This window comes from Oryza glaberrima, chromosome 3 (genome assembly GCF_000147395.1).
Source record: "Oryza glaberrima chromosome 3, OglaRS2, whole genome shotgun sequence".
In the NCBI taxonomy this organism is placed as follows: Eukaryota; Viridiplantae; Streptophyta; class Magnoliopsida; order Poales; family Poaceae; genus Oryza; species Oryza glaberrima.
Window position 1 is genome coordinate 31,908,547 of NC_068328.1, and position 18,517 is coordinate 31,927,063.

The following is an 18,517-nucleotide window of genomic DNA, read 5'->3' on the forward strand; positions in this document are numbered from 1 at the left end:
GTTCATCTCATCAAATCTACTAGCGTAGCGTAGCAGTTTGACTCTTGAGGAAGCTGCATCCTTTAGGCCTCTCATAGTGCAAGCTATGGGGCCCGTACCCCCAGCCCAAAAAATTGGTCCTAAGACACCCATCCCACAGTGCAAGCACCCATATATGTGTGGCTTAATCGGATAGAGGCACTGGTAAAGGGTACCAAGCCCACAGTGGGCGTGACCCTAGCTTCCGGACCGGTGGAGCGAACAAAAATTTATTTCCTCCACCTACCCCTTCCACCCCTTCCTCTCTCGCGCAAGACTTCTCCTCTCCTCGAGTACTACTCCTCTTCTCCTCTCACACTGGGAGGCGACGGCGCTAGCAGTTGCCGCCTCGTTGTCGTGGTGGTGGCGCCGCCGCCTTGCCTCCTTCCCCTCCCTCTCTATCCCTCGCCGCGCCTCCTTCTCCTCCCTCGCCGCGACGCCGATGGGAAGCCGCGGCAAGGAGGCGTCCCCGGCGGCGGCGGCTGGCGCAGTGGCGGAGGCTCGACCGGGGGACGCCTCCACGCGGCGACCTCGCTGTGGGAGACCTCGAGCAGCCGCCGCCGCCGCGAGGAGGAGCGGGTGGGCTGGGCCGGCGGCGGATCTAGCGGACGCGGCGCTCGTCGGCGTGAGGAGCGGCGAGCGATTCGAGACGGCGGCGAGGAGGAGGAGGAGTCCCCGAGAAGGCACCGGCGCAACGGTTCCCCTTCCCAAGAAGAGGCACGGCGGAAGCGGTGTGGTAGAAGAGGCGGCGCGGCCTCCTCCTCGCCTCCCACGCCGCGGCGGCACGGCCTCCTCCCTGTCGACCGTGCCGCTGATCCTGACCCCACCGGCGCCGCCGCGGTCAGCTCTGTCATCGATCGACGCGGCGGTGGACGGATCCGCCTTTCCCGACAACGGGGGCGGCGAGGGCGGCGGGAACAGACAGCAGCGAGGACAAAGCGGGTACGGGAACAGTGGACTCTTGTGTGATTCCTCTGTGTTCTTGTGTGATTCCTCTCCTCTTTGTGTTCTTGGGTGATTCATCTTGTGTGAATTCTCTCGTGTTCTTGTGTGATTCCTCTCGTGTTCTTGTGTGATTGGCAACGAAATCGGTGGCGGGAGGGGATTTGGGTGTGACTTCTTACTGATTTTTCGAGGGCGAATAGGGGATTTCGCCAGGGGAATCTCGCACAAGAGCATCAGGCGGCGAGGGAACGACTGCCACAGCGCACGCGCCTCACATCGATTCCTCCGTGCGTCCTCTTTTCCAGGCAAGGTTTTGCGCCCCCAGTTTAGGCACGAGCGCCCTAGCTGACGCGGGTCTGAGCAACACGGCAGCAAAAATCCGACGTGACACGACTAATACACAATCCAGGTCGACGCACTGTGAGAGGCCTTACAACGTCGTCGCCAATTTCACCACCGACATGAGCAAGAGCAGAGGCATTCGGTTCCAGTTCCATGGGAAATCTTGGTTTCGTTTTGATCACATGATCCCACCACAACGTTAACTCGTAAAGCTACACATTTTTAGGTCTTAATGGATTGATTTCCTTGTGCTATTCTTCCTGTCCCAATGTTCCTCACATTTACGCGAATTACAGCATTCTTCTTTCTAGAGTACAGTCGATGGAATCATGGAAATTTGATACAACAAATTTTCAACCGGTCAGGGCTCCCAGCGCATTGAGCCACCCACACAAGCATTCGCACGCATCAAACAAAAAGCTTGATGCATAAAAAGCGAATAGGTAAAACCTCTAGTCAAGATGGAAAGATTCATAGTTTATCTATGAAGTATTTTTAGGAGAAAGAGTAAGATTTACATGTCAATCAACACACACCGGATTTTGGAGTTATACGAGAGAGTCAGATTTACATGTCAATCACCACACATCCGCGATTACAGCGGATCATAAGACTGGGGCGACAAATATCACATCATCATCCTCAACATAGAACCAATGGACCAATCCAATCAGATGAAAAAAGCCACAACAAAACAACAAATCAACAATTCAAGAACTGCAAAGCGAAGAACATCGAAGAGCGCGAACGCATTGGCTATTGAGTCAGATCTGATAACATGTCAATCAGCACAGGCCCGGAATCCGGATCCTAAGACTGGGGCGACAAATATCATATCATCACGCTCCTAATAACGCATCCGTGCATCAGAAAATTGGAAGTCGATAAGCCAACAAAAAGCAGTTGAAATATGTGGAGGAAATCTTCTGAGAAAAGAAGGAAATGAAGAGGCAAGAAAGAATCAACAGATTCGCATCAGAGAAGAACAACGGCGTCGGCAAAGCACTTCGGCGAGGAGTTGGCCGCCGCGGCTGCATTTATGGGAGGGCAAGAGAGAGCTAGGGTTTCGTTGGATGGGCTGAAATTTTGTTTGGGCCTCTTGACCACGTAAGGCTGGAACTGGGCTTTCGTTAGCCTTTTAGCTAGTACGGAGTTGATGATAGCTTAGTAAATATAAATATTCACCATCCAACCAAAAGACACACACATCAAACTATCCCTATAAAAATTCGGCTAAATTATTTAAGAAAAAAATATGTATTTTAATGTAGGGCTATAACTTTGTAGACAAACGGTACACGTTATAGGGCTTGTTCGCTTGAGCTACATTGCACCCAGTTATGATTGTGGCTGGCGGCAGTACAATACCCAATACAATTTTTCTGTAGATGTTGTGGTTGTACAGCCACAACTATGTCCACCGAACACACCCATAGTGTTTGATCGGTTGAGTTATTGCTATAAGCCATATAAAAATTGAACAAAGCGTCTAATTTGATTTATGGATAATAAATTCTATATATGTGTTATTAGGGATTTAATAGGCAAGGTTGGAAAATAGAATACGATGAAAAATAACTCAAAATAAACTTCAAAATTTAGCTGAAAAATTCAAATTTCCGTTTCGGCTAATAAGCCAATCAGATGATGAGAGCTGATTAATCCATATTGCTAGATGGCAATTGATTCAATAATAATCTCTAGCAATATCATCTTTGAATCTTTGATGATCATTCTGTTTTACACTTCTTGGAACATACTACAGTTGCAGTCTTGCGGATCACCTTGTTTTTCACTAGACTCTACTTCATCTTCATTCACAAGTTCAACATACATTGCAAAATCATATATACATTTCATATACAACTACTTTACAAATTACAACTAAATTGACGAAAGAAGGGGGAGAAAATGGTACCATATTTTAGTACGAGTCACCAACGGTGACACCAAATAATAATGTCAATAGTTATGTACAAATCATGCAACTAATCCAGCTTAATTCTACCATGATCAAATGCATGTACACTCGCCGCTAATTAAAACTCTGGCTAATTAAGCTGCCTGCTTCTGCAGCTCGATCTCCTTGTCGAGCATCTCCATGAACTCTTCGTCGGTGGCCTTGAGCATGTCCGGCAGCGGCAGCGAGACGCCGGCGTCGGCGGCGGCGCGGTGGCGCGGCGCGATCCGCTTGTCGAGGCTGAAGGTGAAGTACTGCGGGAACGCCTTGATGTCGTGGACGCCGCCGCCCATCTCGGCGACGAGGTACTCGAACTTGGGCTTGTAGTTGCGCTCGATGCTGAAGGTGAAGAGCGCCGGGCAGCGGAGCACCATGGCGACGGCGTCGTCGCGGTGCATGCCGAGCCCCGCGAGGAAGTCCAGCTTGGGGATCATGGTGCGCTCGACGCTGGAGACGAGGAGGATGGGGTCCTGGAAGGCGAGGGCGCGGGCGTCGCGGAAGCCGAGGCGGCGGAGGTAGAGGAGCGCCGGGCGGAGCTGGTCGCGGACGCTGCAGGCGAGGACGCGGGGGCACTTGACGACGACGCGGCGGTAGGCGGTGTCCGGGATGCCGAGGTCGTCGGTGAGGAAGGCGAAGACCGGGCGGAGGTCGGCGCGGACGCTGGCGGTGAGCAGCGACGGGCACATGCCGAACACGCGGCCGAGGTCCTTGAAGTGGAGCCCCCGCGACTGGAGGAACGTCACCACGGCGTGGATGGACTCCGGCGCCGCGTCGCGGAGCGCCGGGTTCAGCGCCAGCGCGCGCCCGTAGTCCACCCCCATCAGCTCAAGGCTCAGGATCTTGTCCTTCACCCGCGACGGCAGCTCGGGCAGGTGCAGCGACAGCGCCGCCGCCGACGCCGACGCCGACGCCGCCGTCGGCGTCGGCGCCGGCGTGGCGGTGTAGGGCTTGGAGGAGGAGGAGGAGGGGAGGGAGTGGGGCTTGGCGACGGGGAGGGAGGTGGAGGCGTAGAAGCTGCAGAGCGGCATTGCTGCGCGGGCGACCTCGTCGTCGTCTTCCCTCCGATTCGAGCAGAGAAGAAGAGAGTGTGAAGTGGCATGTCTCATCCGCTTCTTTATCTGGAGGTTGGTGCTGACGTGGCACTCTGGGTGGCGCTCATTGGATGGTCGGATTCGGGCAAGAAGAAAAGATCACACAATGCATGGAAGCAGAGGCCCTCAGGCCCACAAGCCAGGAACCGAGCCTGTTTGCAGTAATAATCCTGTAGGAATTCAAACATGTTCATGCGTTCAAATTTTACATACAAGCAAAAAAAAATAGTAAGAAATAAAATCAATCGTAATAAACTTTAATGGATTGGTAAGCTTAACTTGCACATGCGACATGTTCATGTCAATCTGGGGACAACTTCATTGAATCGACTCTTTCAGAATAAATACAGTACTATGATATTATCGTTTGGACACCACATCAAATTGCCGGTTTCTGAGCAACAACTATATAGGTCACACGGTGTAACTAACATGGATTATTAATTAGCCGGTTTATCCTGTCTGATCATGGGCAGCGCAACATACTGGGGATGATGTCCAACCCAACATAATTCAGAAAGAATTACATGTAAATACGCTCCTCGATGTGCCAAATTGGATCTCTGGCGAATGTTACTTATGATTGAGAAGCTGTGTCTTTATTTTTTTTTTCTTTTTGATTCGGATAAGCTGTGAAATTACTGGTATAGTATTGCTGCAAACTTGGGTGATTAGTAAAGGCTAGCATGCGTGGAAGGGCCTCAAATCAGCATTTCCCATGGCTTCTGCTCACTGATGCCCTTCTGGCGAGCTTGTGGTTAGGAGTTACATGATCATCCTGCGGTACACAGATGATGAGTTTCGTCAGTAAATTTCAGGGCCAACCAAATATGGCATAGACATGCATCAATATAAACTCTAAATTATTATTTTGCGTCACAACTCATAAGCCAGTATGACTATCTGTTGCCACAAACTTCCAAATTTTCATGGTGAATTTAAAAGAGGGATGAGCACGATCGAATTTTACCATATATAACGAGGCTGCGGAATCAGATCGCATAGCATGATTTTGAGCTTGACCAAGAGATTGGAATGTGTCAAGTGCATCAACTGTTAATTGCCAGCCAGAAAGTGGTGAACTACTTGAGCTTGATTCAGTGTTGCTACAGCAAGCTGCTGCCACAGTTCCATTTACCCATGGGCAGTAACTGTTGTGATGCTTAACAGGATCAAATTCTGGAAGTCCTGATTCAAAATCATTTTCTCCATTTGTTGCTCCTGAGAAACAAATAACAAGATTGAGAAGAATAGAACCTGGATAGAAGAAAACAGAGATCTAACTAAAGAGAAAAAGATCAATCGATGTAGAATCTCATCCATTCCATTGGATAAAAAAAAAATTGTCCAGGGAGCAATCAGTATAAAAGCCATCCATCCTATTTGAAACAAGGACGCAATGCAAAACTACCAATATAACGAGGATCAATACAACTGTGCTGGAAATGAAATCTAGTCTTCATCAAGTATTTGAATCTTCTGTGAAATGTATAAAATATTTGAATCTGGATTACAAAACCAGTCACGTTGCAAAATCCACAGAACAGAATATCACAAGTCAAGAATAAGTACCAACTTCAAAGAAAGCATAGCTAGCGAGCAGCAAGTATCTATGACAAATACTGCATTGTACTAGGGAAAAGAACATAGCACGAGACCCACAGAAAATGGTGCAAAGGACACATTGCAAATATACACTTAGTTTATATGTAACAAGGAAAAAGGTTGATCATAAGTACCTAATCCATTCTGAGGGTCATAATCTAACCCCATTGGCACATCATCAGCGATCAATAGTTTGCCAGCCTGTGTCACTTCCTCTTTAGATACATCCAAACCGGTCTGCATCCCTGCATTGCAAGAAAGAGAAGGATGCATCCTGCTTGCATGACCAACAGCATGCCCTCCTATCTTTTCTCCACTCTCAACAGAATCAGCTTTAGTGGAACCATAAATTTTTGAGCCACTGTCAGCTTGGCCGACTGACTGAGACACCATATCTTGGCTATCTCCATGAGGTTCTTGCCGATCAACTTCATCAGGTACAAACTCATCCATTAGTCCAGGTCCAGGAACTGATTCACCAGTATGACCCATCGTCTCTGTTAGCTCAGTATTAGGTTCTGCATCACCTACAACACTTTCAGCCCTTTGCAAAGAAACATCAATTCCATGAATTTCAGCTTCATGGCTAGCACCCATGCCAACACTACCACCGCTAATTCCTACACTAAGTTGATCCCTTGCAAAAGCAGGGGCTGTTACTGCATCAAGGACTTCCTCCCCTTCATTTGTACTGCTTCCTCCTATTTCCCTTCCATCACTTCCAGAAGCAGGCTGTACACATGCACTTTGCTGTGCTTGGTTACTATAGTTCAGGTCCAAGACATCATCCATTTCAATATTTCTGTGTGCACTAGATGAGGGCATGTCAATATCATTACCATCACCTGGATAGTATTCAACGCTCTCCATGGAGTCTTCATCAGCACTATGAACAGTATCCATTGCAGCTACAGAAGATTCCCTCATAGAATCTCTGTCAACAGCGGCTAGACCTGCAGCTCTAGCGTGACTGAATTTACCAGCATCCGCATCAGGATCAAAGCAAAAGTTTCTACTGGGACCAGCTCCAGAAGAAGATGGAAGATAGGAACCAAATAGATCAAACCCACGTGACCTTTTATTCGGGATGTCCGAATCTTGCACAGCATCATCAACTTCCTCACCATCACGATCTATCACACTTCCTTCTATGCTATCAGCATGCTGAAGCCTGTCCTGTGGCTTGTCAACTGTGCTCCCACCTTCCTCATGGTTGCGCTTCCTTGAGCTTGGACCTCGGGACTCGTATGAAGTTGCATGATCACCAACTTCACTTCCAGTAGGTTGTCCAATCATCAGATCTCTTCCCAATCCTCCGTTGAAACGCTCAGATGCAATTGGTATAGAAGATTGAATTGATGGTAATCCTCCAGCCATTGTTAGATTCAGGTCCACTCCAGCATTTGATAATGATTTACCCTCATTTGTTGCTTCTTCATCACGCCCTTCAGCAGGATCTCTTTCCATCCCATCAGTAACCCATTCATTGATCCCACTGGCAGCGCTAATTCCACGTGTCAGAGCAAGCTTCTTGCCTGTTTCAGGTGCATCAATGTTATTTGGACTAAAACGACAAGGTCGTGACACAGATCTAAAGTCCCAGATCTTGACTGTAGAGCCACAAAAGCTACAATCTAACAAAGGTGATCTCATGCTACATCCAGAGTCTTTGAGTGGCCTTTTGCCTTTTCCTTTATCTTTTTTGGCTGACCCAGAGAATGAATTTTTTTGATGTTCAGCAAAACGGGGAAAAAATGGTTCCACCGAATCTGCATTTTTAGCTGAGTGGGTTGAATTTTCTTCACAGTCTTGAACATTTGGAAGCCACCTAGGCTCCCATCCACAAAGGCTTATAAGCTTCCTAGCCTAGAAAGCAAAAGCAAATCAGAAGTTATATCAACGAAAGCTAAAGTCTCCAAAGTCATTGTAAACTAATAATGCCAAAACCAAGACATCACATGAGAACATGGAAGAAAAGTAAACATACTTTTGAGTAGCTACAAGAGGAATCTTGCTGGATATCAATTCCTGTTGTGCTCTCTGCTTTGTAACTAAGCTCTCCAGATAAAAAGGTAATTGATTGGGATAATAAGCGGTCAATCTGGGAACTCCTGGTCAGCCTCATGTGCTCAATTGCTGATGAAGCAATCACTGGAAGGGAAGTAAACTGCAGAAGTCCATCACATCGATCTTTAAAACCCCCAATAAGGGCTGATTGTGTTAGGTGGAGCTGCACCAAGCTGTCAGCACAGCTATTGCCTCTCCAGGGACAGCTATTATGGTGTGATGCATCAAGCTGCTCGGCAAAGGCTTCTCCAGCATTTGAAACTAATACAGAACATAGAAAGAAAGGTTTCATAGCTGAGCAAAATTCAGTTTGCAAAGGGAGAGGTACCAATTTATTTTCCAGCCTAGCACAATGGTGAGATATAAGTAACATCAGTCAGACTTGTTATGCAGTAGAATACTAAGCATAGAGTTTTATTGATGATGCGTAATGACATTTTACTTCCTTTGTTGACATAATGTTGGGTGTTAATTCAAGATATGACTTAGTTGTAAAGATGAGATTCATGCAACAAAAGAAAAGATGAATCCTTGTTTTCCGCTGTAACCCCCCAAGTTCCTTATGTCATCTGAAACTTGTTATTTTCTTTTATGCCAATAGATCAGATTTTCTCACCCTCCCTTTGGCACTCCAGTTACGTGAGCAAGCCATTTAGAGAGCATGGAAAAGACTAGAATGCCCTTGATCTCTTCTCCCTGTCTGATGATTGGCTTGAGGGCAAATCGACGAAGAACGTAGTGTTGTCCTTTGAACTCCACAAGATATACCGACTTCTCCACAGTATGGCTCGACAGCAAAGAACCCACAAACCAGTTTTCCCACCATGAGCTAGTGCTCAGTGAGTAACGCTACTTGGGGACACATCCACTAATATGGAGACACATACAAACTGAGATGGGGAGAAATTACGACCAAACAATTTGTCAATAAGGAGACATCAATTTATCTTGGGACATGAACAGATGCATCAAATAGGAGACACTAATTTACAGAGAATCACCTCGTAATAAAGTAAATGCAGCCACTGAATGCATGTAATCAAATTACAATCAATGAAATTATAGCAAGGGTAGTGGCATGGCCAAGGAGAGAAAATGCTGCATCAGCCATGAGCTCAGGGCCAAGCAGATCGACAACAACCACGTGAAACCAAAGAAGATGAGATCGAGATACTCGAGCTGTACTCTATGCTCTTGAAATGGACCTGATGCACAGCAGGAGACAAGTTGAACCATGTGCCCACCTTAATTTGCTAACCATACGCCTCAAGCTCCTCCCCTGCTCCCCGCTGGAATAGCACCAACTGGCGATCCACATGGAGAAGGGCCAGCAGAGTGATGCGGGTTGAGGCAGCGGTCAGTGGAGAAAAGCAGAGGAGGAAGAGGAAGAATAATAAGAGAGAGGAATAGAAGTTGACACTTGACAGGTAGGCCAGGGGTAGATCGGGGATTTTATCAAAATACTGACAAGCCTTCCACCCCTAACAGTAGCTTTCGGCCTGAGGTGACGGCAGTGGCACATAGAAGATGCAAAATTCCATACCATGGCACATAAAGGAACAGTCAAATTTGGTAGGCAAATAAGGAAGCCCATAAACTATGAACGGCAAATAAATAATTCTCAAAAAAAATTCACAAAGGCAATCCGATTTTTTATGACCATCACAATTCACAAGTTTTCAACTATTGTCGATTAGTTCTGCACAAAGAATTTTATAATGGTATTATTTGACTACAGTGAACGGCATTCACATCAGTAAATGCACAAACCAGAAAGCATAAATGTGTTGCTAGTCACAGCATGGTTAAGGCATTACATCATAACTAAACCATGTGAATTGTAATAAGACATACAACTTATTTTCAGAAGTTTATGCTCTCTAATTAGGTATGGGCATTTAAAATAAAAATGTTGTATGATTTGTTTTCCACCATTAAAAGATGCCGAAGCCTGAAGAAACTTGGTAAACCACACATAATATCCCCCAGAAACTTTTCAAACTAACATATTGTCTATAAAAGCTTAGTTACTGAAAACATACCTTCAGCTGGAGACCAGGATGTCAATGTACTGAATATGAGATGTGCACCACATGACTCGCATTCAATTTTGTCCATGTCAACGTTAACCCAACCTCTCCGAGCACAAGCCAAAGAACTAGCAGCCTGCAATACATGTTTTTCTTAAAGTGTGGTCAAATGAGTATAGAATGTTCCTCAAAAATAAATACTGCAGATGGAAACCGGAATTTCTTTTGAACCTAACATATACAATAAAAAAAATTGCATTTCCAACAAGCACAAGAGACATGAACCAGAGTCAAATTTCAATATATCCAAGAGCCTCAACGTTCCGCTTATACTTATTATAAGCAAACAGCTTATTAGTGATTAAAAAATAATTTATGGGTAAAACTTTTATATGTGTAATCTTAGCGCTTTAAAAGCAGATGCTGGAAAATAAACTAAGATGAAAAAAACCCAATATGAACTCTAAAATTATGTTTTAAAATTCAAATTTTCGCTTATGCTTATAAGCTGAAGGGCTAAAGATGGGGTTGCAAGCAACAAAATTATTATTATAAATGACACGAACGAAGAAAAGTCTATGCATATAAGTTGATTTACCATGATCATAATTTCACTATAATACACAATAACAAAAAAAAAAGAAAGAAAAAACATCACCCTCAAAGTATCGGCCATCTGTGTCTTCCTACCATTAACAACAGAAGTAAGTTATACTAATAGCTCTGGTGAGGGAATAAATAACCTTAGGCCTAGAAGCCCAAGTTGTAGGCTTATATGTTGCCAGTCGACGAAGTAAGTCTCCGCGTTCCCATGGCCTACATGACGGTGCAGAATCCAAAGCAGTTCCAGTGGCATCGAAACTATGAGAAGGCTGATGGGCATGCGGAGCAACATGTGATGAGGAATCAACTCTGGAAGCTTGTCTGCTACCCGACCAATCTATGCTGGCAACATTAGCTTGCATAGCAGGTGACGAGGGTCCTGCAGAACTGAGAAACATAACAAAAACATGAGTTTAAGTGTGCCCATGCAAGGCTCAAGAGCTCCCGGAGTCGCAGTTCTCTAGTCATCCAATACCCGCCCACCATTTCCAGTTCATAAGTTTTCCAGCTATATATTTGGAATTAGAATTCAAGCAACTCTGTCATCCTACTTTCCATGAATGAGACAATGTGTTAAATCAACTCACCAAAAATCGCATATAAATATCTCGTCGGATAGCAAAACCACGATATAATAAATCGCCTGATCTGCAGCTCGCTTCCGTCCTAGGGTTTAACCAAACATCCACACTCTATCGCACCTCCTTACGCTCACCGTACACAAGATCAAAATTTTCCAACTATACATTTGGAATTGGCATTCAAGCAACTCCTACTTACCATGAATGAGACAGCGCGCTAAATCAACTCACCAAATATCGCCCGGTTTCCACCTAGAGGGATATATATCTCGCCCGAGAGCAAAACCGTGATGGATGCAGGCCAGTAGCTCGCTCCCGCCCTAGGGTTTAACCAAACATCTACACTCACCGCCTCACTACGCTCGCCGTACACAAGACCAAAATCCCTTCGAGCAATCGCCGCCCCAGTAACAAATCCAACGAACACCTCGAGAACCCAACCACGACACAATCGATCCAAGCACCGAGAGCCCGATTCACCGACCACGCCCACCGCGACCCCTGCGAATCTACCGCCAAAAATGAGCGCCCCCCCGCGATCGTACCTTGCAACCGGCGTAGGAGGCGGCTCGGCCGCCGCCCCCGACGAGCTCCTCACCTCCTCCCGCATCTCCCCTCCCCTCTCCTCTCCTCACCTCTCCCCCTCGCCGCGCCGCGGCGCCGCCCCTCTCCTCCTCGCCGCGGCGTAATTGGGAGAGAAAAAAAAAATTCCCCGACCGCGACGCGCAGAGGCAGAGTTGGGTTCCCCGGCCGTTACAGCCGTTAGCCCTCGCCGTCAATCGCAAACCCTCACACCTCACGCCGTCACTTAGATGGGCCGGGCTTTAATCGAGATCACATGGGCCCAAACGTTGAGGAGGCCCAGATTCTGCGGCTCGCTTCGTCGTCTCGTCTAGCTCCGTCTCCTCTCGCGAAGTCTCCTCCTCGGGCCCTTCTCTCGCCGGATTCGGATCCCGCGGCGGCGAGCCGACTCGGCGGGGGGATTTGCCGGCGGGATGATGGAGGAGGCGAGCACGTCGGCGTCCGGTGGTGGGGAGGCCGCCGCGAACGGCGGGCAGCGGGGCTTCCCGCCGGCGAGATCGGGAGGTGAGTCCGTACACGTAGCTTAGCTCTGACGACGGGCTCGCTTCGATCTGGCGGCGTTGAGGTCATAGGCTGGAAGTGTTCATGATACTTACATATGAATTTTGGCGAGCGTCATTTAGCATGGTGTTAATCGGCGGAGGGGAAATGAATAGCTATCTCTATCGTTCCTCCTAAACCATGTAAATATGGATAATTGAAGCATTTTAGGCAGTATTTTGTATTTATTTGCGCTTGCTGAACTTCGCATGGATGATGAACTATATTAGATGATGAGAGAATGATTTGTTTTACAGACTACAGATTTAATTTTATTTGCTTCTTTATTATATATGCAAATCCTACTTTATTACATGGTCATACAGTTAATCGTGTTGGTTTTGCAGTGTTCTATAGGTTCACTCAGCAGAACCTCCCAGCTTGGAAGCCGGCAATGACACCAGGATGTGTAAGTTGGCATTGACTCAACTACATGCTTTCTACAGAATTTAATTTGTTGTTTAATGTATATAATATGGTATTACCTTCGTTGTTTCAGGTAATAACTATTTTCTTGATGATCGGAGTTACTTTTGTTCCTGTTGGGCTTGTTTGCCTTCATGCTTCAAATCATGTAAATTGTTTTTCATTTCTGTCCGGTGGATGTTGAACTACCATCAGTTGGTGGATCATACTAATACACACTAAGTTCTCCATATTCTGCGTGTGCAGGTTGCAGAAATTGCTCACCGTTATGATATTGATTGTGTACCTAATGCTTACAAAAGAAATAGGCAGGCGTATATTAAAGATAGCTCGATTTCAAAGAACTGCACTCAAGAAGTGAAGGTATTCCTGTGAGATCTAACATCCCTTTTTTCCATAATGATTTTTCTCTCCAGTTTTATTTGTATTATAATTATCTAGGGTTTTTTTGGCGCACAGATTACATCATGTTGCTGTTTCTTCCTGTCCATATCATGTGTAATTGGGCCAGAAATTAATAGTGTGTATCTTTGCAGGTTAAATACCTTATGAGAGCACCAATTTATGTGTATTATGAACTCGACAACTTCTACCAGAATCATCGCAGGTGATGAACTGATGATACAACTTTATTCAATTTCCTGTCATTGTATCGATGTATCTGGCTTTCTCTTTCTGAAAAAGAATCTCTGTGTATTATTAACGAACAATGGAATTTGTTGATGCTGACAGGTATGTCAAAAGTAGAAGTGATAAGCAACTACGCTATGGGCAGAAGTACACACATAGTTCATGTGATCCTATTGAAAGGAATGATGGCCTTCCAATTGTTCCATGTGGCTTGATTGCCTGGAGCTTGTTCAATGACACTTATGGATTTACCCGTGGATCCACGGAAATAAAGGTCAACAGGAAGAATATTTCATGGAAAAGTGACCGGGAGCATAAGTTTGGCAAGGATGTATATCCTTTTAACTTTCAGAATGGATCCTTAATTGGGGGAGGAAAACTTGACCCTGCTTTACCAGTGAGTACTTGTATATCTCAATTATTGTTTATAACTTAATCATGCACATTTTTTTTTTTGGTTTGTCATTAGCAAAACACTTGTTTCTCTGCCAGCTGAGCCAGCAGGAAGATCTTATAGTGTGGATGCGTACGGCTGCTCTTCCCCAATTTCGAAAGCTCTATGGTGTCATTGAAGAGGATCTACAGGCTGATGAAATCATTACGATGCACATAGCAAACAATTACAATACCTACAGTTTTGGCAGCAAGAAAAGCCTAATTCTTACAACATCAACCTGGCTAGGTGGCAAGAATGACTTTCTTGGATACGCGTATCTTATCACTGGCTCCTTGAGCCTTTTCTTAACCATTCTCTTTGCTCTGATTCACGTGAAAAATCCAAGGTAATTATTAAGGTTTACTTTTTAAGTTTATCCTGTATGAATTTATGGTGTTACCATCTTTCTTTCGGAGCCAGGCAATAAATATTCCTCTTGATCTTTTTTTTTTATTTTTCATTAATAACGTAACTTCCTCTGCACATACGTCTGGAGTGTTCTGTAATCTGTACATGCGCACATCAATAAACAAAAATCTCCAATTGATTGCTGTATAATTCTACGTGTGTTGCTGTAAACTTTAGTTTGTCTATTAACTAGACTTGGTCCTCATGTTTTGAATAATGTGCAGGCCACACGGTGATGCCAATTACCTATCATGGAATAGGCCAAACAGCAATAGCTAAGCTGCCTACATAACTGTACGATATGTAAGGTAAACATTTGACAAATACAGTGTAGTTGTTTCCCTGTAAAACCAAGACTATTCTTCTTTCATATGATAACATAGAGTTCAGACTGAATTTCGTGGCAGTGCAAATAGAACAACCAATTTTGTCATTGCCTTTTCTTTTAAGAATGCACACAGTTTGTGCATTTGAAAAGAACTGGTATAATTGGCAGTTTTTAGTTCATCCAAACATTTGGTATGTTGGGATAATAAAGTGCTGATGAGGATTGACTGGCTTCTTCATGCATTTTAATTGGCTCTCTACATGCTCATGAAGAAAACAAACTAACAAGAATTGTATGTGCGTGTGCCATACTATTTGAGTGACCATGTATAGTATAAATGCGTTTGTCATAAGGTTTCTGCCACTACTGCCCATATCTTATTTCCATCGTCCAGTCTAACCATTGTGAAGATAAAAGCTGACTTGGATTTCAAGAGATGGACAAGTTCAATTTAACAGTTGTGCAGGTCCGAGAATTTCCTCAGTTCATGAGCTTCACTATGCAAGAAGAAAGGTCCATCTTATCCCAATCTCTCTCATCAACTTTTCTGTTTTTCTTCTGGGAGATGTGTGAGCTTTCTCACGTCATACTTGCTTGAACTATGGAAGTTGGCGATTCTGCCAAGGTGAAGGTTACATTTTGCAGGTGCATAAGCATCAATGGGCGACACCAACGCCTCGACTGGTTCATTCATTGACGACATGATGTCATACTTTTGAACTGACTTGCTGCTCATATGACGAGCTGTTATAATCTCCTTTGTTCATATGACCTTTACGTGTGAACAAATATGCTGTGCTGGTTTATAGCTGATTTGACAGACAACTTTGCTTTAGTATAAGTAGAAACCTCTCATGCTCGAGCATCATTTTCAACTGTTCGATTCCGAAAGCTATTTCATTGTCTTCCCTTATTCCTAATGGTCTATGACTTGTCTATATTTATAGCATCGTATTCTTTTTCATCGAAGAAACCATCAAATTTTCCGCTGCTCTTTTTTTTTTTTATTTTTTCCTTATCTTTGCTTCTTGTTTGTACTATAAAATCACCAGGCTTGTTTCTTAACCAGCTAAAAATGTTGTGTTTTCACCTAAAACATTTTTTCATTGAAAAAACCATCAAATTTTCTGCTGCTCATTTTTTATTTTTTTTCCTTATCTTTGCTTCTTGTTTTGTACTATAAAATCACCAGTCTTGTTTCTTAACCAGCTAAAATGTTGTGTTTTCACCTAAAACAAGGTAGAACATATTTATAATCCATTCAAGGACTATAATTGTTTAGAATCTGTTGCAGTCTGTCGATGTTTCGACATATATACATAGGATAAATTTGCTGTTCGATCATGACTATTAGGCTGTGTTCATTCCTGGTGGTTCCCACATAATCTGCAGTGCACGTAAAATGAAACTATCCATTAGCACGTGATTAATTAAGTACTAGTTTTTTTAAAAAAAATGAATCAATATGGTTTTTTTTAAAAAAAATAACTTTCGTGTAGAAAATTTTCGCAAAAAGCACACCATTCACCCCGGACCTCCCCTGTGAAACCAAGTGATCTTGGGATTCGACGACAACATGTTCGGCGATCACATTGACACCAAATCGTTGATGTGTCACGTCAAGCTCCGAGCGCTTGTCACCGACGCGCCAAATCTATCCTTCCTCACGCTGAAGCTGGGAGGAGACGAGAGGATCAAGGCGTCGTCTCCGGCATCGCCACCATGGACAGGAATTTGATCGTGTTCTACCTCAACTTCACCAAGAGGATCGTTGGCGTCAACCTCATCTACGACACCATCGACGAGTCCCTCTCCATGATCCCGATGTTATCGAGCCACAAGGCGACGATCCATACCACTCAAATGCTCGTCACGCGCCGCCGTACCACCACCGCCATTGATGATGATGAAGGGGACTACGCTCTAACGTATCTGGGCAAAATGGCAGTGGAAGAAAAACCCGCGGACAAGCCGTGGGACATGCCGGTGATCAGCTGGCCAGATGTTGTCTACCAATGGCGGCCATTGTCGTCGCTCCCGTCGTGGAAGATGATCAAGAGGGCCAACCTTCCCGGCGAGTGGATGGTCGATAAGTGGTTCTACGTTGACACGGCCTTCATGTCTGATGATGGCCACGCCTTCTGGGTGGATCTCATGTGGGGTATCCTGTTTGAAGTATATACTTGTAGTATATGAAAGGGTAGATTTGGTATTGTTAAAAATCTGAAAGGGGTTGTTTAGTCATTTTTAATTGAGATTTTTTCCAACAGGATTTATTTTCCATCGGTGGTATTTTTCGGATCTCGTCATCCGTTCGTGATACCAATCCAGTCTACCCCCTCAGGATTGGGTTTTTTTTGGGACGGAGGGAGTACGCGGCGCCGGGTAGTCGGCAGCTACCTTCACGTTGTCTCGCGTGTGGCTCCTCGTACGCAACGACGTCATCGCCGTCGCCGCCGCCGGAGCCGGAAGCGACAGTCTTCGCCGGGAGCAAAGCCATCGTACTGCCATTGTCGTGCGTAGAACTATCGCCGCCGTCGGGCCCAGCAGCAGCTGTCCGCTTCCAGGAACTTGCTTCCGTCAGTCTCTAGCGATATAAGTTCTCTTGAGTGTTAAGCCTGAGCCCGTGACAAGATATAACTACTGCATGTGTGCATTAGACTTGTTTGATGATTCAGGCTTCATCCGCTTCAATGAAAATGGATACACAAGCAATAATTAAACCTATCTAGCTCTATCTAATTAGTTCAACTCGAAGTAATTAAGTTAACAAGTCTAATTCTCTACAAACACTTGTGAATTGGTTTACTTGTGAACTTTTATGGTGGTCAAGGTCGGACAAGAGTCCTTGTCTAGTAGAACTATTAATTTGTGATTTGTGCATTACTTATAGTCTATCGCCGCCGCCAGGCTTCCCTGCCCTGCTGCTGCCGCAATGCCTCATGCCGCCCTGCTGCTTCCACCTGCCGCCGCCCGGCTGCCCTTGCTGCTACGAGCTGCCGTAGCTGCGCGCCTATGGCACGGTTCCCCAGTGGCGGCTTTGACTGGGCGCCTATCGATCAGATCTGACTAAGTGAGGAAATGCGAATTTACAAAATTACCCCCCCCCCAATAGATAAAAAGACAAATATACTCTATTTAATTTATACTGCAGAATAATTTAGAGAAAGATCAGATTAATTTACACCGTTAGATCAAATATACTGGTAGTATATACTTGCAGTACAATGTACCGTAAAATTTCTCATCCTGTTTTGCCGCTGGGACGACCTCCTCTCCTCCTCCAACGACGTCGAACCGGTACACTTGGACTCCATAGATCTACCGCCAGAGCCACCAAGTGTCATGGCTTGCGATTTCACAAGCTATCTCCCTCCTACTCTTGCCGCTGTCCCTCACGCCAGTTGATTGCTATATAATTCTAGGTGTGTTATTGTATTGTATATGTTATAGACTTTAGTTTGTCTATTAATATGCAGACCGCGATTTAGAGTTAAGAAGAGGGTTTCGAGGCCGACAATTTTGTCTTTGCCTTTTCATTTTTTTTTAAAGAAAATGCACACAGTTTGTGCGTATGCAAAGAACTAGTATAAGTAGCAGTGTTGAGTTCATCCAAACATTTGGTGGAAGTGCTGATGAAGATTGACTGGCTTCTTCGTGCATTCTAACAAGAATTGTACATGTGCGAGTGCCATACTATTTTAGTGATCGCGTATGAATGTGTGTTCTTCATTGCGAAGATGATAGTTGACTTGGATTTCAAGAGAAGGACACGAACAATTCGACAATTGTGCGGGTCCGAGAATTTATGCGCTTCATGAACTTCACTGGTCATTACTAAGCGAGAAGAAAGCTCCATATATACTGCTACCTCCATCCCAAAATATTTGACGCCATTAAATTTTTTAAAAATATTTGACCGTTC

At 44.9% G+C, this 18,517-nt stretch overlaps 3 protein-coding genes and 2 non-coding genes across 5 annotated transcripts; 1 reads left to right on the forward strand and 4 right to left on the reverse strand.

Moving 5' to 3' along the window:
- Window positions 1-1,863: 1,863 nt before the first annotated feature.
- LOC127769117 (small nucleolar RNA U31b) lies at window positions 1,864-1,949 on the reverse strand. Its single transcript, XR_008016686.1, has one exon. It is a non-coding gene; the product is annotated as a small nucleolar RNA U31b (small nucleolar RNA).
- A 117-nt stretch (window positions 1,950-2,066) lies between these two features.
- LOC127769118 (small nucleolar RNA U31b) lies at window positions 2,067-2,152 on the reverse strand. The gene has a single exon (XR_008016687.1). It is a non-coding gene; the product is annotated as a small nucleolar RNA U31b (small nucleolar RNA).
- Window positions 2,153-3,117: 965 nt separating this feature from the next.
- Window positions 3,118-4,520, reverse strand: LOC127765494 (transcription termination factor MTEF1, chloroplastic-like). The gene has a single exon (XM_052290406.1). It carries the CDS (start codon window positions 4,369-4,371, stop codon window positions 3,361-3,363), a length of 1,011 nt encoding a protein of 336 aa, XP_052146366.1. The 5' UTR covers window positions 4,372-4,520; the 3' UTR covers window positions 3,118-3,360.
- Window positions 4,521-4,651: 131 nt separating this feature from the next.
- On the reverse strand, window positions 4,652-11,923 carry LOC127765490 (uncharacterized). Its single transcript, XM_052290403.1, has 7 exons — window positions 11,788-11,923; window positions 10,802-11,048; window positions 10,071-10,194; window positions 7,949-8,289; window positions 6,096-7,827; window positions 5,327-5,577; window positions 4,652-5,134 (listed from the first exon to the last, which is right to left on the reverse strand). The coding sequence occupies exons 1-7, from the start codon at window positions 11,850-11,852 to the stop codon at window positions 5,063-5,065; spliced, it is 2,832 nt and encodes a 943-aa protein (XP_052146363.1). The 5' UTR covers window positions 11,853-11,923; the 3' UTR covers window positions 4,652-5,062.
- A 180-nt stretch (window positions 11,924-12,103) lies between these two features.
- LOC127765492 (putative ALA-interacting subunit 2) lies at window positions 12,104-15,261 on the forward strand. Its single transcript, XM_052290405.1, has 9 exons — window positions 12,104-12,328; window positions 12,712-12,773; window positions 12,864-12,938; window positions 13,037-13,153; window positions 13,327-13,397; window positions 13,523-13,817; window positions 13,913-14,202; window positions 14,489-14,572; window positions 14,987-15,261. Exons 1-8 carry the CDS (start codon window positions 12,238-12,240, stop codon window positions 14,541-14,543), a joined length of 1,056 nt encoding a protein of 351 aa, XP_052146365.1. The 5' UTR covers window positions 12,104-12,237; the 3' UTR covers window positions 14,544-14,572; window positions 14,987-15,261.
- Window positions 15,262-18,517: the final 3,256 nt, after the last annotated feature.